General features: G+C 34.1%; 2 protein-coding genes across 2 annotated transcripts; both read right to left on the bottom strand.

The window, feature by feature from the left end:
• Nucleotides 1–628: 628 nt before the first annotated feature.
• Nucleotides 629–10946, bottom strand: LOC127243639 (nudix hydrolase 3-like). Its single transcript, XM_051263756.1, has 21 exons — nt 10794–10946; nt 9675–9854; nt 9338–9415; nt 8527–8623; nt 7566–7699; nt 7199–7280; nt 6334–6420; nt 5869–5975; nt 5286–5457; nt 4962–5203; nt 4804–4885; nt 4375–4440; nt 4078–4155; nt 3914–4009; nt 3540–3646; nt 3291–3459; nt 2314–2397; nt 1826–1920; nt 1648–1738; nt 1423–1569; nt 629–1009 (listed from the first exon to the last, which is right to left on the bottom strand). The coding sequence occupies exons 1-21, from the start codon at nt 10880–10882 to the stop codon at nt 932–934; spliced, it is 2361 nt and encodes a 786-aa protein (XP_051119713.1). The 5' UTR covers nt 10883–10946; the 3' UTR covers nt 629–931.
• A 333-nt stretch (nt 10947–11279) lies between these two features.
• On the bottom strand, nt 11280–23724 carry LOC127243638 (nudix hydrolase 3-like). The gene is made up of 21 exons (XM_051263755.1): nt 23523–23724; nt 21526–21705; nt 20869–20946; nt 19966–20062; nt 19401–19534; nt 18584–18665; nt 18157–18243; nt 17811–17917; nt 17212–17383; nt 16887–17128; nt 16716–16797; nt 14593–14658; nt 14310–14387; nt 14121–14216; nt 13390–13496; nt 13057–13225; nt 12825–12908; nt 12339–12433; nt 11976–12066; nt 11769–11915; nt 11280–11567 (listed from the first exon to the last, which is right to left on the bottom strand). The coding sequence occupies exons 1-21, from the start codon at nt 23618–23620 to the stop codon at nt 11496–11498; spliced, it is 2364 nt and encodes a 787-aa protein (XP_051119712.1). The 5' UTR covers nt 23621–23724; the 3' UTR covers nt 11280–11495.
• Between the last annotated feature and the right edge of the window lie 95 nt (nt 23725–23819).

The raw sequence follows: 23819 nt of genomic DNA, 5'->3' as shown, positions 1-23819 counted from the left end.
TTATATATATATAAAAGATATTAAATGAATTTTCATTTAAACCATTATAATTCACTCTAAAAAATATTTCAAAACTATTCATTCTGTCAGAAAAACCTCTACTGCGCACGCACTTGGCAGACCTATGGCCTTTTATTTATTTATTTATTTATATATATGAATAGTAATAATAATAAAAGGAATAAATTGATACTGATTTCCAAAAATAGAAAAGCAATGAATATGAATGGGGAAGTGAAGAAAGTGGATGCAGATGCAGAAATAGGAATGGGAGAGCGACGTGACGTGACGTGACGTCATCGAAAAAGGGAACAAATGGCTGATCAGCTGCGCATTATTGAAGTGCGATTTCTGCATTTATCCATTTCAAAAAGCGCTTTTTCCAATTTCCAGTGAGAGAGAATCGAGATGCATGCATGCATGACACTCGTACGGCCTTTCCGTTACCCAATTCAATTCAGTCGCTCTTCTATTTTTAGAGTATGTATCTCGCTGGCGTCACCTCGTCCCTATAGTAATAGTAATACTAATACTAATACTAATAAATAAATGAACTATCTGATGGAAATTCTGTAGAGAAAGCGTATGCTGCATGCACTGTATGTACTGTATTCTCACTCACTCCAAATAATACTAATAAATAATTCTAATATATAAATCATCTTCCATGCGTGAACATGAATATGGATACAACTACAAAGACAAACACATCCAACATATGTCAAAAAGCATAACTGTTGAACAAATATGCAAATTTCAACTTCATTAGACTTGATAGATAGAAAAATTGAATAAAGATGTGCACTGCACTCGTATGCAAGCCAAAGAAAGTTCGAGTCATTGCCCTTTGTTTTATTAACAAGTCGGGCATGGCATAATAAACACAAGAAATTTAAATAAATTATGGTGATTGATGAACCAACTAAACCTTTCAAGAGTTATTATTATTATTGATGTTGCCCAGAATTTTATCCGCAATTGGGAACTCCGGCAATATATCCACTGGAACCTGCAATCCACAAACATAAATTATTTGATAAAACTCTCATATAATATTCCACAAAATAATGTATTTATATCAAATTACAAATTATTAATTATTATTGCCAGAAACTCAACACAACACATATTATAGGCTTTTCATTAAATGACTATAGTTTCCCTCATCCAATCATCACATTATGTTTATATATCATTCAAATATAATACTAAAATAAAGCAAATATAACAAAATCATATACACTATACAATCTAAGCTACATTATCAAATCACTATATAATATTTTATAGATTTACCAACATCAAATAGATGCATCATTCCCAATTTTTTTCATTATTTATAACGTACATTTCACAGAGTTAAAACTCTTTAACCAAATCAGCATCGACAATTCTTGCATCAATAGCACATGGAGATCGTACCTGAATCTTTTCTAGTTTTTCGAGTGCATTTTTCAGCGGTTGAGTCATTGTGCCATGCTTGGAAAGAAGAGTTTTTGCAGCCCCTTTGTCGCCTCTTCCTTGTATGGTCAGAATTTCGCGACTCAAGCTTTCTACAGCATCTTCAACCTAAATGAATGCAGGTGCAGCAGATCACTTCGCCTGAAAAGACGTAAATGCAGAAACTTAAATCAGATATGGTATTACCTTGTCAAAGTCAACTGAAAATGTTCCATCAGGGTGCAAGACAAAGGATCCTTTCTCAAATAAGTAGTTAAACTGCAGTGCTTGCCCTTTCCTGACATGGGACAGAATACAGAGAGATCGGAATGTTAGTGCATCCCTGCAGGCAGCAAATTATGGTAGGAAAAACAAATGGGTGTACCCGTGAGCTTCCTCTAAGCCAAAGCGTACAGAACGGATACAGCCAGCAAGGAATGAGACATACATGGATTTGAGTAAGGTCCTTGGGAGTAAATTCTGTGTGCTCACAGGAAAAAATAAATAAATAAAATTGAACAATTCAGCAAGAGAGAACTATGTATAACTTTGATGACAATTTGACAACTTCGTTCATTCAGCAACAACTTCCATTTATTAAATGACAGGAAATGATTTGAATGAGACTCGCCCCTGATGCTGATCGGTCTTTAGGACAGCTAAAGTTTACTTAAAGACGAACGAGGAGGAAGTGATGATGATGACAAAAATGAAGAATTGGATTTATTAGGATCCAACCTACTATAATTCAACATCATTGACACATTCAATAAGGAGTTCAGAAAAACATAATCTTCAAGCCACAGACATGGTAATTGGAAACTTCATGAACAGAGGGAAAGGGGAGAATGGAGATTTCACTTGATAGCATACCTGGTTGACTAGAAATCTTAGGGCCCAAAGTCCAACAATGTCAGCTTTAGCTTCTTCAAGAGCTGAGTGAAGTTCTTGCAACTCCTGCATTGTACAAGCAAATAATCGACTTGAATGTTGGGAACGCATTGCTTCTAAAGACAATGATCACAAGAAAGAGTGATTTGGCCAATGACTACTTAGAATAAAAATGACAACATGAAGATATAACCACAAAACAAACACTCAAATCAATGTCAAGTAAGGGTATTAGACTCACCACAAATATCTCCAAACATAAAATTTACTTTTTCTTATCTCAATTGAATAATGTTGAAGTATTAAAACAAATGAGAAATATAAAATACTATGCCTCTCAATTAACTCAAATTTTAAGGTGGGTGGTCATTCAATAATTTTAACATAGTGATAGTAAGGCGTCAGTGTCGCCAATGACTTTGAAAAGAACACTATTGGCATGTGAGGAAACAAGTTTGATGAATTGAATATACACAATATAAGTATACACATGTGAATGATATACCTCCCTATTAGATGAACATTTTCATTTGATAGGTGAAGTCGTCATTGAATAATCGTAACAGAAAACAAGGACAAAGATAATGAACATCCCATCATTTAAACAAGATAGAAATGAGAAGTGATTCTTCAATATCTTGGAGCTAAATGTACAAGGAAATGAAGAAATATGAATTAATGTTAACTTTGAGCTTTTGAAGGAAAATGACCAAAGCATCACTTTTGGCATTTGGATACAGAATTGGGGAACACAGTGTTACTTTATAGCTATGGATTGCAATTTCGGCACAAAGAAGATCAGTGTAACACAGCGATCTTTACGTTTTTATCATGTTGACAATAGCACCATGATGTACCATAAATTCACTGAAATAGTCAACCAAGACTCCTACCATTATAAAGAAATCAAATGAACATAAGAGAATAGTCAAGAGTTATAGTATAACAATGCAGCTTACCAATCTCACAGTAGATTTGTTACCATTAGGTAGTGTTATTGAATGAGGTCCAATACCATGGCAGCACTCATGACAAATTGTGTGTGTGAAGAATGAGTCAAAGTCTACATATTCACGTTGCTCCTCTACTATGCATACATTTGCAATCGGCTCAAGGATAAGTTTGAACCTGAACAAACGAAGACGTAATTGATGAATTACAGCTAAAGTAAAATGCATCGGCAAAGATCTCTAAGAATCAATACATACTTTGCTTCAGAGACGTTTTTGAGCATGACCATAGACGTTCCTCTGTCCTTTACTATGCGTTCGTCATTTGGAAGGTTAAATGCAACAGTTTGTGGACCCTTCACATCCTACAGTAAGATGCATCAAAAGAGATTTAGTGTTACCACACATATCAGACCTACTACACAGCTTTGCTGCAAAACATGGGCAGCTTCTTTGGAACAGAGTGCACAGTAGAGAAAAGTATTTGATCCTATGTCAGATAAAACTAAAGTGAGTTAATTGAAAAAAGTCAGTTTAGAAACATCTTATCACTCCACGAATCCATCAGAACATGGATGGGAAAACTGCTGGACAAACATCACTAATTGCCGTGCCTCTAAATAAAAACTCACCCCAGAATTATAAATAAGCTGGACAACTCGAATTGGGGCTGCACTGACATCCTCAGATTTATAGGCATCATCCATAGGAAGATTCTTCTCCAAAACCTAAGGAGGGTCCTTTGAGAATAATTATCAAATTATAAAATTATAAACAAAGCTTTAAATACACACACCTGTAAATTATCACCAAATAGTTTAAGTTGAGCTGTTGCCTCATCATCCCGAATTCCAATGAAAGCTTCAAACGTGGCCTAGGGAGCAATACAGAAATCATGAACAAATATATACCATATCGAAAGAAGAGAACAATAGAGATGTAAAACATAACAAAGTATCTAAGACATGCAAAACTCAAATAGGTATTTTTAAACATCTACTTTATATCATACTTCTCAGTTATATTAAAAAATGCTGCAGAAAAGAGATTTAATTAACTAAATCATAAATCAAGCTAAGTGGGGTCAGAATACCTTGTATCCAAAAATTGAATCTTCATAAGTCTCGTAAGGGCCAATGGTCACATCTAGCTTTGAGTCCTAGAAGATAAGCATAGAAACAATACAAATATTCAGCTCAGAAGTATGTTAAAGAATATGTTCTAGATATCTCGACTTCCGTAAAATATAACACACAACAATCATGATGCTTCACCTTTCAACTCATTTATAACTCATCTACTTTTTTAAGAGGATCTTTCTTAAAATTGTTGAAATGATGTATTTCGAAGGCAGATTATTTCATTCACACTCAAGTATGTTGTTAAAATAGCTGCTTTGTGATTTATTCATCAGTGCAGACCAAACCAAAATAATCTCTGTGTGATCTTAGAAAGTAAACATATAACTGTATAAGAAAACTTAAAACTACATTTTTCACTGGAAAAAATAGATTGAACTAACCAATTCCATCCAGGCGATATCTGAATCATAGTATTCATTTGACAAGAATGCATCAGCCTTGCTGTGCAACAGCTTCTTCAAGCTGCACCAAAAAGATTCACATTCTTGAGTTTTCTTTGTTTGCTTCTTTCACCCACCTGAATCTAATGTCCTCTTACCTAGGTGAACTGGCCAAGTCTCCAGCTTTGTGCAGTAGATCAGCAGATTTTGAAAGGTAATCATTGTACTCCTTAGAATAAGGGACAATATATAGATCAGGCACATGAATACTGCAGCTAGCTGATGTGGGTGACAGTGACTCATCCAATATTCTTTCACTTTCCCTCCTTATAACATTGAAAAACCCAGTTGCCTCGTTCTTCTTGTCTTCTGATAGATTATTTTTCCACAACTCAAACTCCTATAGAGAATAAAACTTCATATAAACCTTTGGATGTTGAATCAAGAGGCCTACTGCAAATAAAAGATGACATATTCTATACCGTTTTGTCCATATCTGAAGGATAAAAATTTGCACCTGGCGGTTTCACACTGGGAAATGCCGCCCTATATTCAAGTCCTTTCCACCCGGTCACTGGCTTTGTAGCTTGGGGAAGCAGCTTCACAGCTGAGTCAGCAGTTGTCAAAAAGGCTTCATTTTCATCCAGACAAGACCTTCAAAGGGCGAAATAGTGTGAAGCTTAGAATTTAAATGAAGTTAACAAGAATGCAGAAAGGATAAAAGTTTAGAGTGAAGATATCCTCAAAAGTTCCAAATCTACATTGCTGGGACCAGCAACCTAATGTAAGATGTTTGGTGATAAATTTCAATTATGTATGAATTCTACAAGAGAAATCATCTTAGAAGAGTTAGGTTATTTACATCCTCACAATATGGTAGCAAACAAATGGACCAAAGTCACCTCAGAAAGCAGCATATGCCTGTAACTTTATCAAGGCGTTTAAAGCTTGAATAAGAACTCTTGATAGAAAGTGTCTACTAAGACAACTTATACAAAACAAATAGATGAAAAACCAAGACAGAAAGGGCAAGCAGAGAATCGGTATTTGGTTAAGATAATATACCACGGACTTTTGTTGATGCAGTAACACATCCATTTTAATTTGCTCAGTTGGGATTCATCAGCATGCTGCTCTAACCAATCTCTTAAAGATGGATTGCTGCACCAAACCTGTTTGTTCAAATTCGACAAAACACAAAAGAAACTTATGAATTGTCAGGTTCCAAATGAAAAGAAAAACTAACGGACAATATGTTCAATGTATTCAGAAGTCTGAACTAAGAAGAAAAATCAATAGATTATTTAAGGCGAAGCATGATTCTGTACTGAGAAAAAACCACACACGTGGCAAAAATAAAATTAAACTTATATAACATACGCAGATGAAGTGATCTCTAGGGTTGAAAGAATATATATATATATATATATCAAGTGCATACCCCCTCATTGTCAATATAATAAGAAGGCAAAAGGAAAGGTTTGATTTAAGGAATTCATGCATAAATATGGCTATGGCAAGGAATACAACCTGCAGAAAGAAAATTTGATCCATTATTTTTGCAGCTTCAACAATTAGAGATAAAGCTTCCTTGTCTGCACTGCTAAGCCCAGTTAACTGTTAGACATAAGGAGAACAGTGTTAATATAGCATAGCAACTGCATCAGCATATTTGATAATTCCTCCGATCCCTGAACCAAAAAATTTATTTTCCATTCTAGAGGATAAACTCCCATCTAAGCACTATCGTTTGAAGACAACAAGAGAACTATCAGACAATTTAATGTGAGCTTACAAACTCGTCCTCAAAGAAACCACAAGATCGAGTACAACATTCATAGGGTATAAATGACCATAGAATAAAAAATCAAACACATGGCTCGTTAAAAGTATCAGAAGATTATTAAACAGTAGCCCACAACATAGTTTGCTACCTTTCCTATCCCCGAAATTACAACTATGGGGCACACATTTAATTACAATTATAGATCACATATGCTATCCCTGTCTCATTCATAGAATCCAGCATGTAGGGAACAGTTACATCAATTCAATAAGCTTATGCCTTATAACTACTGATAGCTGAAGTGGCCAATTGATTTGGAACACTGTTAGCATTTCATTTAACCAGCAATGTTTTTCCACAATTCTATCAAATGAAATATGAATATCTAAAAGGTATCAGGGACTGGTGGCTTTCAGCCAGTAGCAATCTCTTCGATAGTTTATGACATCCCATAAAGTTTTATTTACACACTGAAAACTCAATGAAGAAAGTGGTACAATTTATAAAACACTGAAGATTTTGCCATCACAAATTCTACTGATGTTAGAATGTCAATTCTTGAACCATATAAATACATTACTAGAAAACAAAATGTATAGAAGTTAAAACCTTTGCATCAAGAGAAACATGAGCATAACAGTTCAGCTTTTTCTGTAGATTCAATGAACGTGCTTCAGCATTTTGTTTGTACCTGGAAAAACATAACCTAGGTTATCAGCCAAAAAAAAAAAGTTTAGGTCATTAACTAGAACTCTTAATAAAAAATGCATGAGGAAAAGTAAAATACACACGCATTGCAGGTATTGGCACAACATCAGTTGTAGGTATTATACCAAGCAAGGTTTTACAATGGGATATCAATGGGGAAGGAGATATGAGCAAAAAGGAGATCGGAAGATAAAGAATTGAAAATGAAACGACAATATACTCATTACCAAAAAGAAATAGAAAGTAATCAGAACAATTTGCCGCATACCTTTTGGCCAAGATTTCAAAGAGTTGGCCATATTGATCATTCACATCATAAGACACATAATGAGGATCTTCATTCACAAGCAGCCTCCTATACTCCTCTACAGATATATATTTAACGGCTGAAACTTCAGATTCCTTAAAATGGCAAGTGTCAATCGAAGGGGGTGAGAATTTGCCAATAAAATAGCATATAATAAGTTATCAAGGATTCATACAAGAAGAACCCACAAATATGTCTTCTTTCCTTCGAAGAAAATTGTTAAATCAGTTGGGTTTTTATTGATCTTCAACTATACAAGGAATTATGGAATAGGATGATTGCCATCATGGAGGTTCTCAAGGTATTAGTCTACTTCACATATCAAAAACATTCTTGTCAAGGATTGAAAGAAACAACATGGAGCACCCCAACAATGCAAATCACGAAAATTGTACGTCTAATGTGAGTCTAATTAGCAGCATTATAAATCACTCAGTAATGGCAATGTTCTAGCAATGTAAATTAACTTATAATGACAATAGGAAAGATATAAGTGGCAATACGAATAAATTCAGAAGATAGTGTGAGGGAAATGATGCTAAACACTCAAGCAAGATCAACCGCCTCTAGTATAACATGGCAGGGAAGCTCCATAGAATGTCATAAATAAGAAATTGGAGACATAAATAACCTAAAGCAATCCATATTAGACTCCTTTGGATGCTTAGAACAGATCAGAAACTCAGGTCCACGGTTGAGTAAGACCTCATCTTACTGTGTGACTTTTGGTGGCAATTACCCATTTTCATTATAAAAATATCACCAGCAACAGAAAAAAAAAAAAAAAAAAAAAAAAAACCTCAGTTAGCATGAAAGCAATGAGAATAAAAGAAATGGTCAATAGACCAAAATGCAACAAACTAATAATGAATTAATGGTAACATCAAAAGTACTTTTAAAAACAGATAGAGAACCCTCAGACCTGAAGAGTAAAGGCCTCCAATGGAATCGGATCTATCATTGTGACAAGGTAGACATCATTGTATTCGTTGTTAATGAACTTTCCATCATTTATGACACTACAAGAAGGTGCATAATATTAAAGAGATGGCAGAGAAATGATACTCATAGATAAATAAATAATTTGGTTAGCTCATCACAAAAAAACAATTAACAAAAATTTCATTTAAATGAAAATTCAAGGAGATCATTGTGGCACAATCTAGAAATAATAGTACATCAGCATTACCAACACAGTCAAAACATTCCAATATCCATTTCTTTATTCTAAGAACGTCCATTTAGATGCTCAAAACAGTTGACATATGAATGCACTACAGCCAAATAATTAAATAAATCGAGGAACTAAAGTTCTACACAAAGTACTTAAGTCAAAATAATTTCATCTAAGGGTAAGACACAAGTTTCCACATAACTTCTCAATGCTACATGCCCAATCACCAGGCAGGGGGTCTGCTCAATAACTAGAAAAATTTCTATAGAAGTTTTATCATTATGACGACTTCTCATTAACGCAGTCTAACCATCTAACCCACTATCTGTAGCCAAAAGACATGTTTGACTGTATTCAATCAAGACATATTCTCATCTAGATATAAATGTAATTATGTAAATCTCTTCTTATGGTTTCAATTTCAATACTTGTTAATAACTTCCATCAGAAAATGCTTACACATGAAGGCCCCACACACATTGAAGAAAGCTAATAGCTGGTAACTACAAAAGGAAAACAAAGCAAACAGAAATTTTAAAACTGCTATCTGCCCACTAACCACTCTTGAAGAAAAACAAATAGCAGTTCAAATGCATCCTTTGGGAGTTTAATACCAAGCTCTTCTTGAAGCTCCTTCCTGCAAATATGAAAAGTTTTTTTTAAGGCCTAAGCAATCCTACACAACCAAGTCATCAAGAGTGTCCCGATAGAGCTAAATGCATTAGGAATGGTAAGGAGTTATCATAAATTGGAAACGGTTGTGTTTCATGCATTTAAGAAATCAAACCCACATAGATTAGATAGGCACCATGAGAGCTATCTTGTCTTTACAAGATCACATTTCAGCCTACAACATGCTGCTCAACTGTAAAATTAAAAAAATACATGAACTATACCGAGCTGTGACAAGGGATGAATCCCCAGCAGATATGTGACCAGCACTAGAGATGTCCCAAAGCCCAGCCCAAGAATCTTTGCAATCAGAACGTTTTTGAAGCAGAAGTTCTTGTGTGCTTTCAGCAAATATCCACACATGAACAGCTCGATGGTAGTCACCATCTCTATGGACATCTCCCCTATGAAAGAAAAGAAAAGAAAAATATATATAGGTCTCACTCTCACATAAGTACTACCAATACAATATGATTTTATGTTACTTCAAAGGTAAAATTAAGCATTAACACGAGTTGCGTTCAAGAGATGAAATAAAGATAACGTCTTGACTAATAAATCTAGAGGTCCCAAGCCTTAAAACTATAACTGATTGCCATTCAGTAAAAGTGCACAATTCTACATATATAGACACTATATAGACACCAAAGTAGAATGGAAAACAAGTTTTATCCAGCTTAGTTCAAGAAACCTATCCAATAGTCAGCGGATAGCAAATGTAACTACCATAAGTTGACCCATAGTCAGAAGTCTTTTGGAAGAAAATATAATACAGTATCTACAAATATTAAAGCAGGCAAACTGAATATGAATGAAGTAAACCATGCCTTTTTGAATGACACACGCACGTATCAAATTATACTGTATAATGGTATATCTACGAAATACTACAAGGAATCAAATCAAATATATTTAAAAGAACTTCACTGTCTATACAACATAAGTTAACCGAAAAAAAACAATTTTTTTTTCTTTCCCAAACTTTTAAATACAGAAAAACAAATCGATTATATCAAACTTTAAGATTAGAATTACGTAAACCTTGATGCCACCCTAATGATCAGCCTTTAAAAATAAAATAATAAGTGAAATAACAAACAGCCAGCCCACGCACAGAATTGTTTTCTTAATTGTCTTGACTTCGCCGCAGCAAAATCCAGGAAGAAAAACAAAACAAAAAGACGTGGTCCACGCAAATCATCCCAACCACGAAGAAAATCACACGTATTAATTGAAATACGGTTATAAACTTATAATCAATCACTAAAAGAACCAAAAAATTAAAAGTCGGCAAATTTCTTTCATGTGTTGAAGGTTTTGAAGGGGAAGAAGGGAAGTCCAACCTGGGCTTAGAGACGCCGGTTTTGTCCCCAGCTTTGGTGAGAACGTCAAGATACTCTTCGTGCGGCTGCTCATTCACATGATCGGCCATTTTCTCTCGATTCAATCTGAGAAGGCGAAAATCAAGGACTGAGAGAGGTCTTCAACTCAACTGGCACAATGGTCAATTGCTTAAATACTAGGCTCTATTTATTTTACCTTACGATTATTTATAAATCACATATCACATCATTTATTTTATTATTATTATAATAATAATAATACAATAAATTGTATAATACTTTATTTTAGCATAATATATATATAAAAAAAAATTATTTATTGCATAAAGTTTATTAATTAAAAAATATATACAAAATACTATTTTTGTTTAAATTGATATTTGTTGTAAACACTTATATGTTTTTTTCTAAAATTAGGTAGTTCATCTAATAAAATTATTAAATAAAGAACAATATTTTATTTATAGATGTGCTAGGTAGTAAAGGTGAATAGTAAATATATTGAAATAAATAAAAATATACTTGCATGTTCTGTTTTACAGAGCAACGGCAGTATAATTAAGTACGTCCAAGTTGTTTGCCATGCTTATGCTTATGCCTATGCTGGCTCGACTCCTCCCTCGGCTTATTACAACAAAACATCGACGAAAATAGCAATAACGCGGACAAAATAAAAAATACATCCAATCCAAGATTATCCTTTCAAGACCTATATTTGTTCTTGCCCAGAATTTTATCTGCAATTGGAAACTCTGGCAATATATCCACTGGAACCTGCAATCAAATACATGTAGAAATTATAAGCATTTCTATACAAAACATTTTGATTTAATACATAGGACAAAGTCCCAAGTTTTATTAGCCAGAATTTACTCTAAATAAAATTTCTTTTAGCTGAATTTTTAGAATAGAAAACCCGGCCGCCATGATATTTTTTCATGATTAATGGAGTGAAATAATAGGCAAAGATCATACCTGAATCTTGTTAAGTTTCTCAGTGGCAGTTTTTAATGGCTGTGTGATCATACAGTGCTTTGCAAAAAGTGTTTCTGCGCCCCCTTTGTCTCCTCTTCCTTGTATTGTCAGAATTTCGCGACTCAAGCTTTCTATTGCATCTTCAACCTAATATACTTCTGTAAATCACTTCATCTTGAATCAAAGATTTTGATAAGTTATTGTTACCTTGTCAAAGTCTACAGAAAATGTGCCATTTCGGTGCAAGATGAAGGATCCTTTCTCCAATAAATAGTTAAACTGCAATGCTTGCCCTTTCCTGGATGTATTCAACAACATAAAATTATTGATATTTAGATGCGCCTATTAGTCATTTCTTACAATTTTGTCTCTTAGTTAACAAAAACAGTACAATCATCCAAAGTCATCTTTCAAACTTGTTAATTATGCTAAGGAGTAAGGACATTTTGTATAAATGTGCTTCAAAAGTATGGATGACAACGCCAAGAAAACCACTGATCCAACAAAGCAAAAGCATCATTATTGCCGTCAAGCAAAAAGAATTACGGTAGCAAGGCAAAGCAGGCATACCCATGAGCTTCCTCCAAGCCAAATCGTGCAGACCGGAAGCAAACGACGAGGAACAAGACATATATAGATTTGAGTAAGGCTTTCGGGAGTAAATTCTGCGAAGCACAAGAAAAAATGCACTTTAAAACCAAGAATCAAATGGAATGAACCATGTCTAGCATAGTTCATGTAAAGATTCGACACCTGTCATGATGAAGCCAATAACAGGAAATAACTGATAATAAAATGGGATTGAATCAACAAATAGGCAATTATTGAAAACTTTAAAAGATGGTAGGATAAAATGATGAGAAATAAAGAAAGCAATCGATCAAGATCCAAATTATCAAAACTCAGGCCGAGCCAAGGGGAGATAACAGAAACCATGAATTTTCAATGGAGATACTGAAAGCTTTTGATAGACAGGAAAAATCTCCAACAGCACAATCACTGGAAACATAGAGAACAAAGAGGTGTGGAAAATGGGAATATCAAACAATTATTCACCTTGCTGACTAAAAATTTTATGGCCCAAAGTCCCACAATGTCTGCTTTAGCTTCTTCTAGAGCTGAGTGAAGTTCTTGCAACTCCTGTGGCACACCAAAAAAAAAAAGTATGTCATCTTGCAGATTACAATTTACACAGAAAAAAAGATGTATCAACATATAGAGGACCAAAGAATTACTTTGCCAAGCGACTCGTATTGCTATTCAATAATTATAATACAACACAGCTTACCAATCTCACAGTAGATTCTTTCCCATTAGGAAGTGTTATTGAATGAGGTCCGATACCATGGCAACACTCGTGACAAATTATGAATGTGAAGTAAGAGTCAAAATCTGCATATTTTTGTTGTTCCTTCACTATGCATGCGTTGACAATAGGCTGAATAATAAGTTGAAACCTGGACAAAAAAGAGGACGACTGGATGTATTACAGCTCAACAAAAATGCATTGAAAAACTATATCTAAGAAAATTAAAATATTTCATTCCCTGATTAACTTAAAGAGGCAACCCTGGATCATTTAGTCCAGAACACAAATTGCCATCTTAAGGAAGAAATATACTTTGCTTGTGAGACATTCTTGAGCATGACCATGCATGATCCTCTGTCTTTAACAAACTGCTCGTCAGTCGGAAGGTTAAATGCAACAGGTTGGGGACCCTTCAAATCCTGCCAATAAGATGCATTAACAACAAATACTTCACTTTATGGGGCAATAATGGAACAAAGCTTAAGATCAGACAGATAGAACTAAGATATATGGTAAAGAAACTCCAGTTTAAAATCATGAAGTCAGTTCACAAACCCATCCCATGTGAAACTATTTTATTATGACAACATAGTGTATCAGATTAAGCATAGCCGTTACTACAGCTGCAGGGATAGAAGAACTGGAGGAGAGAAGCTTTGTTCTGAAAACATTCTTGTATGAAACCTCTCTATTAGCCAAAGCTTTACATAAAGTAGTCATCTAACATGAAATCAAAGTGGGAGATTGTTCAAATTTCAAATTTGACAGCATATCATTATGAAAAAGTGCTCACTACAATGCCACAAAAAAAAAACTGTTTGCACGTGATGAGGGGATCCATAGGAAAATAAAGTATAAAATGAAAGCTGCAGATAAGGAATAACATTATAATCTATCTCACACTTTCAAAACTAAATTTGATTTAGAACCACAGCTACCAAACCAGTAGACAATTGCATTCATTTGCTTTTTCGATCTAATTTGAGGGAGATCATAACACAATTCAACATTACTAGTGGATATTGCTCTATAAAAGCACTCACCCCAGAATTATAAATAAGGTTGATGACTCGGATTGGGTAAGCTCTCACATTCTCGTTCTTATAGGCATCATCCATCGGAAGATTCTTCTCTAAAAACTAGGAGCACGTGGTCACCAAATAATATAACTAATAAGGTTGAGAAGAATGAATCCAATTATGAAATAACTACCAAAGATTTAAATGCAACACCTGCAACTGATCCCCAAATAATTTAACTTGAGTTGTTGCGTCATCATCCCGAACTCCAATGAATGCATCAAATGTTGCCTAGCGAGCACAATGACAATCATTAAGAGAAAGATGTATATGTACACATGTAAAGGTATTTAAACAACATAAGCCAAATTTCTAAATAGTTCTCTCTCCATTTTTATTTTTTCTTCAACTTCTCAATTATGTTTGTACATGCCGATGCCAGAAGATTAATTTAACTTAACCATACCATAAAACGTAGCCAGCAGAGTAGGAATACCTTGTATCCAAAAAGTACATCTTCATATGTTTCATAAGGACCAATGGAAACATCTAGCTTTGAATCCTTGAAGATTACCATCAAAACAATACAGATTTTCAGTTCAGATGTAAACAGAGAATAATAAACATTTAATTTTCCGGTAAAATTTCTTAAAGAATGCTTTCTGAAACTATATTAAGAAGAAGCTGGAAAAATTGAATATCATAACTCACTATCACACACCCCTCACCCACCCCAACCCCCAAAAGATGGTGCAACTTTTAACTTCAGAATCAACCACCTAATTCAAGAACAAATTACATGTAGAGAAGGGGATCAGTTGCAGGTGTTAAAAAATGTAAGTTTGTAGTTACTCCAAAACAAGTATACCTGAAGGGGAAATCACCCAGATTAAATAATAGCTTCTTACAATTTACCATTGGGGCATAGATGTAATATATATTTAGGGAACTTATATAACTCCACTTAATGCAACCGAACAGCTACATTTTAGCCGGTTTCAACACATCCAAATATTTTTAATATGAACATTAACTACAATTATTGAACCATTTAAAATAAAAATAGCGAGCTATTGTATCATGCAAGAATGATTGAATCCTAATAAATATACCGAAGTCCTCATGTCTATTTTTACTGGAACCCAATCCTCTTCACAAATGGAATGCAAATTTTCCTTCACAATTAGGGCCGGCCCTGGCCCGGACGACAATCCAAATAGGACCCATTATATATTTATGTTATATATAAAATATTTATATATACATATTATTTGATTTTTATGTACTAATTGAGGAATATAACTTGATAATTACATGTTACATGAATTACTTATCTAAATATATATATATGGACTTTATTTTATTCCGACACACGCGTGTTTAAATTTTTTGAATTTTTTACACTTTTAATTAATTTGTTATATTTTGTTTTTAAACATATTGCTGAGATTTTGGGTTCAAATCCATGTATCCTCAAAATTTGAAAGTATTTTTGTATGCATTAGACAAAGTTAATATTAATTAATATTATTATTAATATTTTACATATAAAAATGTTAGAAATTTTATTTTATTCAATTGTTTGCATTTTATTATAAATAAAAAATATATTATTTATAAATATGTTTAGACAAAATTAATATTAATACTGTTATTGATGTTTTATCTAAAAATTACTAGAAAAAATTATTTTATCTAATTATTTATATTCTTTTATAGGTAAAAAATATATATATACTTCATTGTCCCTTATTTATTATGTGTTTGCTTTTTGCGGTAATACATTTGTGTAATATATTGTAAGTTGTATAGGTATTTTTAATATTAGTAGAAAGTACCGTTACTTAAAAAAAAAATTGATACTTTGTTACGGAACGGATCAAAATAAAAAAATTGATAAATTGTTAAGAGACGGAGGGAGTATATCATTTATAAGGGGTCTTTTATTTTTATTTTATTTTATTTTTTTGCATTAAGAAGAAAATAAGTATTAGGGAAAATTGTCAATAACACTCTTGTTATTTTGAAATTTAGTATAAATCCTCTCTATAATTTATAAATTGCATGACGCCCTTTTATACTTACAAAATTGTTAAATAAACTCCTTTTTATATTTTTTGGATGATGAGAAGATGATTTCTTCCTCTATATTTTTTTGTATGGTGTGAGTTCCATATAACATTTGTTAAAGTATAAAGGACGCCACACAATTTTTTAAAGTACATGAAAATTTTATGCTAAGTTTCAACATTACATGAAAATTATTTACAATTTTGCCTTATTATTATTATTGATATTTTTGCATAAAAATACTAAAAAAAAATAAAAATTTATTATTTATATTTTATTATAGGTAAAAAGATATTATATATATATATATATTTAAGGGCTCCTAATTTTTATTTCGCCTTGGGCTCTTCGAAAGTCAGGACCGCCCTGTTCACAATGCCATAGTATATTGTTAAAGAAGCTGTCTTGTAATATAGTTGTCAGTGTCACCATTGAATATAAGAAGTTTGTAGTTACATGCATGCAGACGAAAGGCATAATAAACGATGTCCAAATTTAAAAAATAAACAGCCATTAACTAAATATAAGGGGAAAGGAGTTAGAACTAACCAATTCCATCCAGGCAATATCTGAATCATAGTATTCATCTGACAGGAAAGCATCAGCCTTGCTGTGCAAGAGCTTCTTCAAGCTGCACCAGTAGAATTCACTTCCTCAGTTCCCTTCTTGAGATTCTTTTCATAAACTTCAAATTCTCATCTACTCTAAAAAGCATCTTACCTTGATGAGCTGACCAAGTCTCCAGCTTTGTGCAGTAGATCAGAAGCTTTTGAAAGGTAAGCATAGTATTCTTTAGAGAAAGGGACAATACATAGAGCAGGCACAGGAATCCTGCTGCTAGCTGTGGTGGGTGATAGTGATTCATCTAAAAAAATTTCACTTCCCCTCCTAATAACACTGAAAAAGCCCGTTGCTTCTTTTTTCTTGTCCTCTGGAAGGCTATTTTTCCACAACTCAAATTCCTATAAAAATGAATGCTTTAAAGGAACCATTGATTATTGCACAAAGAGATGTATCACACACAAGGCATGAGACGTTTTTTTACCAATTTGTCCATATCCGAAGGGTAAAAGCTTGCACCCGGTGGTTTCACAATAGGAAATGCCACCCTATATTCAAGTCCTTTCCACCCAGCCAGGTGCTTTGTCGCTTCAGGAAGCAGCTTCACAGCTGAGTCTGCAGTTGTCAGAAATGGCTCATTTTCATCCAAACAGGACCTTCAATGGGAAAAGGACATTGTGGAGTTTAGGTGAACTAAATGAGCATGCAAAAATGAAAAAGTTAACTTAGAGCTACTTTCAAAAGTTAAAAATCACACTGAGTTCAGCAACCTAGTTGTGTTTGATATATGATTGCAATCAATAATAATGTAATACATTTACACTGTAAAACCACTTTACAAAAATTTGGAAAATTCTTTGCATGATATAAATGTTTGTGATTAGGTGGTAGAGAAATCAGACAAAGTCACAGCACAGTGATGCTTACATCTCTACCTTTAGAAAGGCATGTAGAACTCAAACACATACTCATGAGAGAAGATGTTTTATAAGTTCATGGAGATAACATATGTAAAAAAAACAAAGGGAAAAATCAAGCAGTAAGATCATGCCGAGAAACCAATATTTGGCTAAGACAATATACCATGGGCTTTTGTTGACAAGATAATACATCCATTTTAATTTGCTCAGTTGGGATTCACCAGCATGCTGCTCTAGCCAATCTCTTAAAGAAGGATTACTATGCCAGACCTGTTTGTATGATGTTTTAATGAGGAAATATAGAAAGAAACTTATGAGTCATCACACTCAAAAAATAGACCTAAAATTTATAATGAGGCATAGGAGAAACCTCAGGTTCGGGAGGGGAAGAAATAATCAGGCACATGTCCCATTCCATTGTAAAATAGATAGATAAGAACACCAAAAAAATAATAATAAAAAAATGTATGCTGTATGGTAAAGCAGTGAAAAATGGCCAGGAATACAACCTGCAAAAAGAAAATTTGATCCATGAAGCTTGCAGCTTCAACTATTAGAGACAGAGCTTCCTTGTCTGATTTGTTAAGCCCTGTTAACTGCTAGGCAAAAGGGGAAGAATGTTAGAATAGAAAAATAACTGTGTCACACGTCCTTAAAAAACACAGATTGTAATTATCTGTCAGCTTAAGTAGTGCCAGTGCCACAATGCATGAACACATGCATCAGAGTAGGTTAGAGACAATGAAAGTCAGAAAGGAGTAAAAGTACTACTAATCTGCTTAACAAGCAAAGTAAGCATTCCCCATGCTAAGACACCATGGAGATTTGTTGTCTCCCATACTGAAGATTTCTGAAAGCATGTTCACACATTGACTCCCAAACGTTATTCTATCAATCATGATATAACTAGAAAACATAATGCAAATGTGTTAAAACCTCCGTCTCAACAGAAACACGAGCATAGCAATTCAGCTTCTTCTGTAGACTCAGATATCGTTCTTCAGTATTTTGTTTGTACCTGGAGAAACACAACCCGAGCTTATAACCTTGAATCTGTTTAAAAAATAGCACATTAGGAAAAACTAAATGCACAACTGTTGCAGGAATTGGCCCAACATCAGCTTTGATGACAAAAGTATTATTATTATAAAGGAATGAGAATAGAAAAGGAAAACTAGCCTTAAAATTCAGAATTTGTTTAAAACTACCACATATACTTCAACGTGGCACAACATAAATCTACAAAGATTCTAAGGTACAAGACATGTATTCCACATATACCTACATGCAAACAAGGAGTTTTCAAAAACTTCTACTTTCAACTTCAAGATAAAACCAGAATTAGAAGTTAAAATGAGAATAAAAGGTAATAATCAAAAAAATTTGGCAAATAAAATCAGAACATGGGGAGAAAAAGTTGGATGTTTGTGAAAAAAAGACTAATGTATAACTATTTTTAATGTTAAAGGCCATTTTAAATCTGATTGTAAAAAATAAACTTTTTAATGATATCCCCTTGGAAATTCAATCAAATATATTATTACTACTTGGTATTAAATTGTCTAAATGAAATTATTGTATTTTCAAAGAAATCAGGAAGCTGACTGGCTTCTAGCAGAGAACTACTTTATTTAAGTGGTAAAAGGCATTTAGGAACTTTCAAACACCCTCCAACTGATTTTTTCTAGTTGAAACATTATAATGCTTTTAACAATAATTTTGAAGAAAGAAGAGACGGAACTTTGTGACATACCTTTTGGACAGAATTTCGAAGAATTGACCATATTGATCATTCACATCATAAGGCACATATTGAGGATCTTCTATCCTAAGCATGTTCCTGTACTCTTCTAAAGCTATATATCTCACATCTGAAACTTCAGAGTCCTTCAAACAGTAAATGCCAAACCAAGGTTAGCAAGCATTGCAATGGAGTAGCATAGAATAAATAATGAGGCCGCAATCAAGAAGGATTCTCAAAAACCATATACTTTTTCTTGGAAGTGGCGTTGAATTTACGAAGGAGAAATCTGAGACATGAGATGATGCAAGGTATGTGTAAGAATACCTTGGATGCTTAAATCAGGTCTCAAACTCAGGTTCAAAGGTGAGTAACTCGTCTTTATTTCTTAGCTTTTGTGGCAAATTCCCATTTTCATTAATTAGCAAGTTAACAACAGATATAAATATACTAAAAGAAAGATCTTTGTCAGAGCATGAAAGTTTCGAGAACACGGAATAACTGAATTGCAACTATTTAACCAAATGTAGTGCCAAAATACAAAAATACTTCTAAAAATAGATAAAGACATACAGACCTGAAGAATAAAGACCTCCAACGGAATTGGGTCAGTTGTCGTGATCAGGTAGACATCACGGTATTCATTGTTAATGAATTTTCCATCATTCATGACACTACAAGAAGATACATACAAATTACCATGCATCAATATAAAAAGCCGGAAAAGATACTAAGGAACAACCCGCATGCATCTTTTCTTTTACGATAACGTTAATTAACACAAGGAAAGAGAATAGAACTAGGGTAATATGCAACCTACTGTACTCCATTTCAATTAGGTCCAGAGCTAACTAATCAAATAAATATATATCAAAATGTATTACAGTTTCTCAAAACTAAAAAAATTGATGAGTTAAGAATCAGTTTTGCAGGTTGGCCTGGAGTTTATTGCATTTATTATGGATAAGTGTGAGAATATTGTTGGCAATAGTAATAAACAAAAACGATGCCTTTTGTTTGGGTTGGTCATTGAACCTAGTAGTGAGGCAAGGAGGTCCAAAATTAACTACATGTACGGGTGTGTTTGTTTGGGGGATTGAATTTTAAATACACTATTCATCTCATTTTTTTCCCCCAAAAACATCAAATCAAACACCTATTTTTCATTTTTTATATTATACTAAAAATCAAATTTACATTCAAAACATCACATCAACATCTATTTATATCACATCATACAACTATTCAAATTCAAAATTTTTACTATTCAAATCCCAACTCAAAATCCAAACCCCCAAACAAACACACCCGTAGCGTATAACAGTAAAGCATGGACTTTACTAACATAACATCCAGGTTGGACCTAGCCACATACAAGAAAAAAGTAAATATCAAAACTCATTGAAAAGACTAATAATTAGTAACCGTAAAAGGAAAGGAAGGTAGAGAGAGAGAGGTTGAAACTTGTGGCGTCCCTTACCGCTCCTCAAGGGAAACAAATAGCAGTTCAAATGCATCCTCTGGAAGCTTGATACCAAGTTCTTCATGAAGCTCCCTCCTGCAAACATGAAAGATATTATTTTCTAGCATATGAAATCTTAAACAACCAAATCTGCATCAGTGTGATGGTTGAGTTAAGTACATTAAAAAGAAAGGGCTACTAACACAACTATGTTGCAGAAGAAGTGGAAGATTTAGTCTCAAGCATTTAAGAAGTCAAATACGTATAGATAGGCATGACATGAAGAATATTAGCATACCCAGGTATAAATGGAACTACAATAACAGTAGAAATTTTTTAAGGAGCAGTATAACTGCAGGCCATCAGGCCATGTCTTGCACTCATATGATGAAGTGTGGTGCGATCTTCTTTTTTTTTTTTTCGGGGGGGTGGGGGGGAGGGTGTTATTAGTATGTTGGAATACATAATTGCAGGGCACTCACATGTATGAGTCCTAATGGAATTACCATCCAAGATAAACAATCATAAACCCATATCTATAGGCATCAATAGGATGGAATTACAGCTAAATCCATGCGGAAAAACCATAAGACAAACACAAGTTTACACACAGAGGCATGTTCCGTCTCCAACATCTCAATCAAGAGGAATATAAAAGAAATGCATGAATAGTACCGAGCAGTGAGGAGAGAAGAATCCCCAGCAGAGATGTGACCAGCACTGGAGATGTCCCAAAGCCCAGCCCAGGAATCTTTGCAATCGGAGCGTTTTTGAAGCAGAAGTTCTTGTGTGCTCTCAGCAAATATCCACACATGAACAGCTCGATGGTAATCACCATCTCTATGGACTTCCCCCCTACGAAAATATATATATATATATATGTAAGTGACACGTAACACTAACCTATAATAAATGCCAATTCATTTATTTTTGCTCCATAAAACTAGGGTATAGTAACAATGAATATATAATAAAAGCCATAGCATAACAATATGCAGCATACCAAGAACAAAAAAGACAAATTGTTGACTATTAAAATCATGTGTCCCATCAGCTAAAATGTACAACTGGATGGTATGCAGTAAAAGTGAATGGGTAACATTATCCAGCAGTCATTCCAGAAAATTTATAGACATTAACAATAAAATACAGCAAAAAATTGGTTCAAAGGCAAAAGCTGATTCAAGAACTTGTAGAATGTTTAATATCACATTTGACCATAAATTACAGATAATAAATAAATGATAAGCTCTTTCTGCACAGACAAACACCAAGCACAAGCTTCTGTAGATTCCATGTCTATTAACATCAAAGCAAGCAGACTGCTTAAAGAGAAAAACGCTGTGAACCAGGAAAAAACAGAGAAAGGGAAAGCATGCCTTTGAATCAAAATAATCAGATAATTAATTATATGAGTTGGCAGAGCAACATATGAAAAGCATTATATTCGGTTGAATGCTCTCTATCCACATCTCCCCAAAAGTACTTGGAATTTTTTGACTTTATAACTAGAGAAACTTTCACACGAAAAGCTCATTGAGCTCATCCAATCAAGGTCAAACTTAACTAAGCTTGTGGAATTTCACTCTTCACACTTCATTATTCAACAAATATCCCAAGTACAAAGACATGACAACGTAGTAGCTAGGTATTGTGGGATAAATCTAAGATTTTGGAATGTTTAGAAGAATCGAAAGCATTCTCCAATCAGCAAGGTTGCAAAGCAAAGGACATGAAGCACGCCCAATCCAAACGCAGTTCAATGTCGTGACGGTGAGCTTTGTCACTGTTGTATCAAATTGACCAATTGTCTTGGACTTGCATATAAAGGTGTGCTCCCTCATTTGTAAAGCATCCAGAAGCCTTGAGCGATACTACTCTCTAACTTCTCACTACTTTCTCTCTATAATTATTGCAAGGTTCTTACATGGGTGATCATGGAGAAGGCCTGATTCAGTGTCCACAGATTTGAGTGTACCATGGCACATGGCATCAGAGCCATCAACATTTGAAACATTATTGTCATGGCAGATTCAAATACCAGCAACACTTCTGGAGTTGAGAACGTCCATGTGCAAGAGGCCAAAAGGAAGAAGAGAAGAAATGCCTGAGGCAAATCGGTGACGAGGGAGGCATCACCTTTTGAGGCAAGACTTACCAGTTGGAAATGTCATTGGGAGAGTCCTTAGAGAAGCTCGACACCTAGACGGATTGGGTTTTTATTGGGTGCAGACTTGGTTAAATTTCCCCATACACTAAATTCCAAATGTACATAGGACATGACATGAGAGTGCAGAAAACAAATCTGGGTTTTGCCAATCGAGGTGAAGGGATTATATATTCTTCAAGAAGACAGAAAACCTCAGCGTCTCTTAATGTTAGAACTAGACTTGCCCGTAAACATCAAAACCTGTTATGCTATAAGAACTCCATTTACCAGAAGAAATCCAAAAAGGAACAACAAAAATAGACCAGTTTCCTCTTCCTAATTCCCTTCAAGGCTTCAAACCCAACAAAAATGATGAAAATTGAGATATACATATATATAAAGGCTCCTCACGCAATACGACCATCACCAAGAAAACTACATGCATAAAACAAAATCCCATCATAAAATTTACTTGAGGTAAAAGAGTCTGTAAGTTGAATTCAATAAGGAGAGAGATTCCAACCTGGGCTTAGAGACGCCGGTCTTCACCCCAGCTTTGGTGAGAACATCAAGGTATTCTTCCTGCATGGCCTGTGGCTGCTCATTTACACGATCCGCCATCTCTCTCAGAAATTGCTGCTTCAAGCTGTGTCAAGGCTAAAATCTGGAGAGAGTGCACCTGTTTATTCAATTTTGGTTGGCAGAAGAGTCAAATAAACATTTTCAAACAGGAAAGCGAAAAATAACTACTCTGGACCATTTGTACATGTGTTTTTATCATTAATTATATTTATATCTCAAAGACAATATACATTGGAAA

The sequence above is a fragment of the Andrographis paniculata genome, unplaced genomic scaffold, assembly GCF_009805555.1.
Source record: "Andrographis paniculata isolate CXL003 unplaced genomic scaffold, ASM980555v1 Contig95END, whole genome shotgun sequence".
In the NCBI taxonomy this organism is placed as follows: domain Eukaryota; kingdom Viridiplantae; phylum Streptophyta; class Magnoliopsida; order Lamiales; family Acanthaceae; genus Andrographis; species Andrographis paniculata.
The sequence above is the reverse complement of the archived record's forward strand: the minus strand, read 5'-3'. Positions and strand labels throughout refer to the sequence as shown.

Coding starts and splice junctions, on each gene's coding strand:
- LOC127243639 (XM_051263756.1), bottom strand. CDS start 10,882: ATGGCCGATCATGTGAATGAGCAGCCGCACGAAGAGTATCTTGACGTT. Junction 4,886..4,961: donor GACTTGGCCAGTTCACCTAG/GTAAGAGGACAT, acceptor TTTTTGGTGCAG/CTTGAAGAAGCTGTTGCACA. Junction 4,441..4,803: donor ATATCGCCTGGATGGAATTG/GTTAGTTCAATC, acceptor CTTATCTTCTAG/GACTCAAAGCTAGATGTGAC.
- LOC127243638 (XM_051263755.1), bottom strand. CDS start 23,620: ATGGCGGATCGTGTAAATGAGCAGCCACAGGCCATGCAGGAAGAATAC. Junction 17,918..18,156: donor ATCAAATTTTCTTTTTGCAG/GTTGTATTCCTG, acceptor TCATACAAACAG/GTCTGGCATAGTAATCCTTC. Junction 13,497..14,120: donor ACCTTATTTATAATTCTGGG/GTGAGTGCTTTT, acceptor TCTTATTGGCAG/GATTTGAAGGGTCCCCAACC.